At 42.1% G+C, this 8,113-nt stretch overlaps 1 protein-coding gene across 1 annotated transcript; it reads right to left on the bottom strand.

Annotated features, from left to right (window-relative positions):
• Positions 1–879: 879 nt before the first annotated feature.
• Positions 880–1,380, bottom strand: LOC130980740 (uncharacterized). The gene has a single exon (XM_057904389.1). The coding sequence runs from the start codon at positions 1,378–1,380 to the stop codon at positions 880–882; it is 501 nt and encodes a 166-aa protein (XP_057760372.1).
• Between the last annotated feature and the right edge of the window lie 6,733 nt (positions 1,381–8,113).

The following is an 8,113-nucleotide window of genomic DNA, read 5'->3' on the forward strand; positions in this document are numbered from 1 at the left end:
AACCGGCAAGGAGATTATCCCATTAGGCTTAATGAAATTGTCTCCAAGATTGACCACACCGTGCTGGTGGGTCTTTAAGTCGGTATCTCAGAGACCTAGGGCATCGAATACGTTGCGGAATATGATGTTCGAATCCGCACCGGTATCCATCATTGCTTAACCAGTCCGGTTTCCACCCTGGTTGTGATCACCATATGAGGGTTTTCCGGCAGGCTTTCGATCCATTGGTCTTCAGGTCCAAACGAGATTAGTGGTACTTTCCTGGGGGAAGGCGTGGCACTGGATGAGGATGCTGCCAAGCCTTTGGCGTCCTTTCTACATGCCGATCGTGACCTGGGGGCGGCATTCCTTCCAACTACAACGTCATGACTGTGAGTCCTCGTTCACTGTCTTCCTTGGGTTCCCGTCTTTGTCTCACGGCCCGGTCCCTGTCATCATCAGGTCGGTCCCTATCCTGCCTTCTTGGTTCTCTTATAAGATGGGAGAGTTCCTCCAGCTTGCCATCTCGGATTGCCTATTCCAGGGTGTCTTTGAGATCAAAACAGTCTTGGGTCTTGTGACCAAAGCCCTTATGGTAATCGCAATAGAGGTTTTTGTTCCCTCCGGTCCTGTCCTTTAGAGGTCTAGGCTTCGACAGAATACCCTTGTCGGCGATCTGCTGATAAACTTCCACGATCGGGGCTGTTAGGGGGTGTAATTGGTAAACTTCCCAACTCGGGGAAACAGCTTGAAGGTCTTGGCCAGAGCTCCTTCTTTGGAGTGCTTCTTTGGCCTTTTCCCGCTAATGGGATGTCGAGCTTGATTGTCTGCGGGTTGCCGCTTGTTGGCCGCCACAACCTGGCTAACCTCTTCATCATTAATGTACTCCCTGGTCACGTTTTAGATTTCTTGCATTGTCCACACGGGTTTGGTGGTGAGATGATTTCTGAAATCCTCGTTTAGCAACCCATTCGTCAAGTATAAACTGGCCACCGAGTTGGTTAGGCCGTCGATCTCCAAGCACTCGTCATTGAACCTGTCCAGGTATTTTCTGGTCGGTTCGCCGGCTTTTTGCGTTACCCCCAACAGGTTAATTGGGTCCTTCGCCTTTGCGATGCGTGTAGTAAACTGGGCTAGGAAGGCGCGGGTGATATCCGAGAACGACGCTACCGAGCCTTCCAGAAGGCTGTTGAACCACCGAATTGCGGGCCCTGCCAAAGTAACGGGAAAGGTGCGACACCTCACTTCGTCGCCTACCCCTTCTAAGTTCATCCTGGCCTCGAAGGCCGTCAGATGCTTTTGTGGGTCTTGTTTCCCATCATACCTCATGTCCGTTGCCTTATCGAAGTGCTTTGGTAGCGAGACCTCGAGGATAGAATGATGGAAAGGAGTTGCTCCCATAATCACGGGACGTCGAGTTCTCCTTGGTCTTTCTCTGTTTTCTTCTCAGTTATCCACCGTGGCTTGTCTCCCCATGGGTCAGGTGTAAATCACGGGATCACGCCGTCTTCTTGGCCTCTCTCCGCTCTCCACTTGATAGCTGTCCGATTCTGACCAGGGGTTCTGTATGCGTCAGAAGCGGCTTCTTCGGGGACTCCTACCCCTTCTTTAAGGAGATAAGGAGCAATCTTGTTTGGGAGTGGGTTGACGATGCCCCCGACTCGCTATTTCGCGTTCCAGGTTTTTCACCCTACGTCGCAGTTCCTGCATTATTCTAGCACTGTTACTGCTAGTTCCCCCAAAAGGGCGTCTCTTTTGGGAGTGCGAGGACAGCTCAGGTTACCGTAGAGGAGACCTCGTACGTTCACGGGAGGAAGCCATGTAGGAGGCCCTACCGCTTCGGGTTGCCATTTCTCCACTACACTCAACTCCATCGCCTGCTTCCACAGGACCCATCAGAAAGTTCATTCAGGCCGGTCCCCACAAACGGCGCAAATGTTCAGTTACTCGTGGTCCCGGATAGATTGGAGAGGTTCTTCAGGTGATGAGGTGGGAATCGATCTCAATTTGGGTCTGGGGCGTGAGAAGCGCAAGCAGCCGACTGTCCGAGCTCTTCGAGAGGTGAGAGGGGTGCCACCTACAAGGATACTCTGACGCTCAAGTCAGAAAAGGTGCAGGTGGTAGGAGAACCAGGGATATTGTCACGTACCTCGGGGGAGGGGTAGGGCCCTCCCCATTTATACCCTGTCAGTAGGGTGGGCCCCACGAGGGCAGACCTACCTTCTTGGAACTTTCCTAATCCCCAGCTGTCAATAGCTAGCTCCTAGAAGGTGAGGTGTTCGGGTCAAGGTCCGGGGATATGGTGCCTCGCTGACCGTCCGCTCGGGTCGGGTCGAGTCGGGTGTTGGGCCGAATCGGCTATGAGGCCAGCCGGGTCGGGCCGCAACAAATTTAAATATTTAACTTTATTTTATGAATAAAAAATTAATTTAATTATCTCTAATTATTGAATTATAATATTTATTTGAAAATAAATTTTAAGTTGATAATTAAATAGTATTTTTATAGATATTATTATTGGATTAAAATTAGTTTTTAATTACTCTGTTACCCATAATTTTATTAAAATTACCTAAATTACCCAAACACTAACCCTAAAACTCAACACACACAACTCTAACCCTAATTTCCCTTTCCAGGCACTGCCATATCCCCTTTGTTACACACCCATATGGTAGAAAGGGAAAGAAAGAAAGAAGCGAAGAAAGAAAGAAAAGAATAAGGGGGTTCCGAAAGAAAAGGGAGATTGGGAAGGGAGAGGGGGACTGCGCCGCGTACTGCCGCCGCGCCACCATAACCGGAGAGAATCGAGAAGAGAGAGAGAGCCAGAGGGAGCTGCTACAAGTTAACCGTCGGAGGAGTCGTCGTCGCGCCCAGCCATCATCATGGTTGTTCAAGCTGCTGGACTGTTGCATACAAGGAGCTTTCTGTTTCACCGTCGTCGTGTCACGCCGGGGGAGAGAGCGTCGTTGAGAGAAGAGACGCCGTGACAGAGAAACTGTGCCATAAAGGACGAGACCGTTGTTGCCGAGGCTCCGCCCGCCGCTGTCTTCAAAGCCCGTGACGTCGTCGCGGTGGTGGTGTGGACTTTGTAGAGAGAGAAAGATGGCTCAAAGAGAGGGGATGCAATGAGGAGGAGCTGGGTTCGTTCCTGCTGTCACTACTGGGGCCAGCCACCGTTGCCGACTTCCACGCTGCCGCTCTGGTCACCAAAGTCAACGGTTGGAGTTGCGGCTACTTAGTACTAGGTTCCTTCTGTGTACTGGTTGAGCTTTGGAGGTTGCATGTAGCAACTAGAGTTGTTGCAGTTGTTGCGGAAGGGGTATGGAGCTGGAGTTGCAGCTGCCGCTGCTGCAGGTCAGTAGAAAGGGGTTTTGATGCATTTGGTTTTATGAGTTTCAATGAGTTGAATTATAGGCGATCTCATAAACTCAATTTACTATCAAGAATTGTTACAAGTCAATATTAATGCGAAAAAAGTATTTTTATGATTTTTGTAAGTCTTATGGTTTGAATTGAATTATTTTGGATGACTCTAATCGTTTATTTGATTGAATTATTGATTAGTTATGGTGGCTTGAAATTAAGATTCTTAATTGATTATATTGAAGTTGGTTTAGATTGTGATTTACTAGAACTGGTTTGATTTTACTGGTAGTGAATTAAGATTTGGAAATGATTTGAAAAGAGTTTAAGAAATGGTTTAGATGGGACGCAAAAAGGATGGCAAAAGTCCGAGTTTTAGAGTAAATGCTACCAAAACTTTATGAGAAATTAGAGGTTTTGTTTTGTTTAATTTGATTAAACAATTATTTTACTTGATTTTGGTTTTACTAAAGAAAGGAGTATGTTTTGGAGAAGTTTTAGTGAATTTAAAAATATTCAAATTTGATTTAACAAAATGGAATGGTTTCTGAATTTTTATGGGAATGTTTGAAATTTAAGAATGAATTTCAAATGGAGAATTATGGAAGTTGGCTCATTATCCTATAAAGTGATTATGATTTTTAAGGATGATTAATATGTGAGTATGATTGACGTTGTGAGGATGGTGGTCTTGTCCCGCTCACGGATTTAGCAAGTTGAGGAAGAAGAATTATCTCTCTTGTCATGGTATGGATGTGGGGAAGGTGGTAAGGCACTCTCCTTCATATTGTTTTCCATTACTATTGAGACCGAACTCATTGGAGGAAATTAAAAAGAAATTTCCAGTGTTCATCCTCAAAGTGTCCTAGAAGATGGTTTTTAGCAAAATCTTTCAATTCTTTCGGAACCTAGTTGGTGGCGATGTTTATAAGGCAGTGCAAATCTTCTTTACTAGTGGAAAGGCAATGCAGAGCTTCTTTACTAGTGGAAGAATGTTTAAAAGTTTTAACCATACTCAGATTTGCCTCATTCCAAAAGTACCTGACGTTACAAACATATCTCAAATAAGACCAACCAACCTCATTTTAGTTGTGTACAAGGTTATCCCCAAAATCATTCTAAAAGCATTGGTAGTAAGTTTATTATTAGCCCGAACTAGAGCACGTTTCTCAAAGAAAGACTCATTTTCGATAACATCCTAATTGCTCATGAATGCATGCAAGATATGAAATAAAAAAAGTAGATTGGAGAAATCAAGCTAAATATGAGCAAAGTGTATGATAGAATTGAATGAAGTTTTCTTTAGTTTATGCTTGAAAAGATGAGTTTTATTCCCAGGTGGATATTGATGCCAGGAGATCTTGGCTAGTTTTACAAGCCATTTTTAGTATATTTTAGGTTATTTCATGCATTTTCTTAGTCAATAAGTAAGCATTTGGATGAGTTATGTATGCATGTCTTGATTCAGTCAAACATTGGGAATTATAAACATTTACATGAGATTTATGCAAATAACAAATTGATGTAATGAATGATGCATTATCTTGTGATTAAAGTAAGGCTTTGATGCAATTGTTTAATTGATTTCAAGCAAGGAAGAAGCAGAGACAAAGTGTTGTTAGTGGCCTAGTTAGGCACATTAATGCCAGCACCAACATGGACTAAGCAAGGATAAGTGGCGTTAGTGACCAAGTTAGGCACACTAATGCCAGTAACAACATGGCTAAGGGAAGGCTTGGTGGCGTTAGTGGCACCACTAACGCCAGCATCAACGTTGGGAAGTGATGCGTGAGCATCTTCTCTATCTTTTCCTAGTGAATTTGCACTTGAATTGCTAAGTTTAATCAAGATTTAATATATTTTAGCCACTATGAATTCTACTTTGAGTTGTGTGCAATTTTGTTTATTTCAGGTGAAATTTTGGACAAATTTCGCAGAGTTTAAGCCAATGATAGAGAATGGAGAAAACAAAGAATTGATGATGTCTAGTTCGACGTGGAGCACTAGCCCTCTATCCAGTCAAGTTTGGCCTGTCCACGCTGAACTTGGGACACGGACTCAGGGAAATCCATGTACTATCCCACGCTGAACTTGGGAATTTCCAAGTTCAGCGTGGATGCAAAAGTGAAGCATGGAAGCAATACGGCCTCTCCCACGCTGAACTTGGAAATTTCCAAGTTCAACGTGGATCTGATAATACCAGTGGTCCCCAATCTTCTTCCAAAGGCTGCATGCATAGTTTAATTAATTTTGTTTAAATTTTTATTTTATTTTAAAATAGGAAAAGATATTATTTTAGTTTTAGAAAATAGATTTTAAATTAATTAGGATTATATATATATAAGGAAAAAAGAAACTTCCCTTCTAATCTGTCTCATCCCAAAAATTCACAGTTTACCAGAATTCTAGTTTTCACTCTTTTCCATCAGCAACTAAACCTCCACTGTTAAAGTTAGGAGCTCTGTCTATTGTATGGATTGATTATGTTCCTTGTTTTTTCTATTTTAATTTATGTACTGATTTATATTTCAAGAATTGTTTTCGTTCTTTATTTTATGAAATTGGGTGGAATGGAAGTATGACCCTCTTTCTAATTGAGTTCTGGTATAACTTGGAAAAGCTCTTTACTTGAATAACAGGTTGAAAACAATTTCTCCTAAATTTTAATTATCTGGACTTAACGGGATACGTGACATATAATCCTCTTATGTTTGGATAATTATGATTTTTGTGGTATAATAACTAAAATTAAACTTCACCCTCTAATTGGAATTAATTGGCCAAGGAATTGGCAGTTGATGAATTTTAGAGGAGACTAAAAAGCTCTAAGGAATTAGGGTTTAGTCATATATGGTTTGCCAGGAATTAATTCTTGCATGATTAAAATAAATTAATAAGAAAAGTCAATCCGGAAAATAGATAACTCTGAAGCCTTAACTTCTTTCTCCATATTTTATTCCCAACTTATTTATTGCCTGTCTTCTGATATTTTGAGCTTCCTATTCAATGCTTTTTGAACTCTCAAACACCATTTTCTATTTGTCTAACTAAGTAAATCACTTAACCATTGTTTCTTAGTCCATCAATCCTCGTGGAATCGACCCTCATTCACTTGTGGTACTACTTGGTACGACCCAGTGCACTTGCCGGTTAGTTTGTGGGTTATAAATTCCACATCAGGAAGCAAGGGCAAAGTGGCGTTAGTGGTGGCGTTATCCACCCGCTAACGCCAGCGATGGTTTAAATGCAAGGGTTAAATGCAAGGGAGGAGTGGCGTTAGTGGCAACGTTAGTGCCATTAATGCCAGTGCTAACGTGGAGAAGGCAAGCTGGTGGCGTTAGTGGTGGCGTTAGTGCCACTAATGTCAGTGACAAGGGCTATAAGGCAAGATTTGGTGGCGTTGGTGGCCACGTTAATGCCACTAACGCCAGGAGAAACGTTGGCTGAGGCAAGGTGTGGCGTTAGTAGCCACGTTAGTGCCACTAACGCCAGGAGTAACGTGGATTCAAGAGGTTTGCAATGTTAGTGACCACGTTGGTGTCACTAACGTCATCGAACCATGCAACTAAACATGACGTTATCCACACTAACGCCCACACTAACGTGACTATTGCCTCAACTAAACCGTTCCAGAAAGCTGAGAAAAGCCCAAAGAATTTGTTAACTGCTTCAACTAAGTTCAAGGGCCCACATCCAAATACTTGAAGACTCACCTGAGGATCAGAGAAGTAGTACATATAGGAGTAGTTTTGAACTAGATGGGATTGGAAATCCCGGAATCCAGAATTGTAAACACTCATTTACTCTTCTCTATAGTTAGTTTACTTTGGATGGACTTTACATTTCTAATTTCATTTTCCAGAGCTATGATCAACTAAACCCCACTTCATTGGGGGAGGGAGCTCTGTTGTAATTCAATGGATCAATAATAGTTCTTATTGTTCTTCTTCTATTCATTCTCTTTAATTTGCTTGAAAGCTTTCGGACTTCATCCAATTGTGCAATTGTCTCGGAAGAGAAATTGTTCATACTTGGATTCCCTCAGAACCTTGGAAGAGGATTGAGAAAATCATGCTAGAAATGCTTTCTCATGCTGGACTAGATTGGGAATTGGTCAGATATAGTGACATATAATCCTCCCGATGCTTTGATCTAGAAAAGTATGTGGTATAATCGGTGATTGTACTTCATCTCTTCCCATGAGCAATTAGATCAAGGAATTGGGCAATTGTTCAAGCTTAGAGCGATCGAATTGCCAAGAAATTGGGATTCAATCACTTAAGATTTCCAAGAGATCAATGAGTTGCATGGATTGAGGAAGAGATGAGAATGAACTTGATCTAGAGAATGCAACATCTTCTAAACCCAATGACCTTCCCCATTCTTATCTTCCCATTCTCTATATTCTGTTTACTTTGATGTTCATCACCCCCATTCCCATTTAATTTCTTGCTATTTACTTTATGCACTTTACATTCAGCAATTTACATTCCAGCAGTTTAATTCAGCTATTTACCTTTCCGTCATTTACATGTCTTGCTATTTATGTTTTCTGCCATTTAAAATTTTGCAATCTCAACTCAATTATGTTTAGTTCAACTAGACCATCCCTTTGATTAAATTTGATCAACCAATCAATTTCTGTGGGATTCGACCTCACTCTATTGTGAGTTTTTACTTGACGACAAATTTGGTATACTTGATGAAGGAAATTTGTAAAGATACAAAATTTCACGCATCAAGTTTATGGCGCCGTTGCCGGGGATTG

This window comes from Arachis stenosperma, chromosome 5 (assembly GCF_014773155.1).
Source record: "Arachis stenosperma cultivar V10309 chromosome 5, arast.V10309.gnm1.PFL2, whole genome shotgun sequence".
Taxonomy (NCBI): Eukaryota; Viridiplantae; Streptophyta; class Magnoliopsida; order Fabales; family Fabaceae; genus Arachis; species Arachis stenosperma.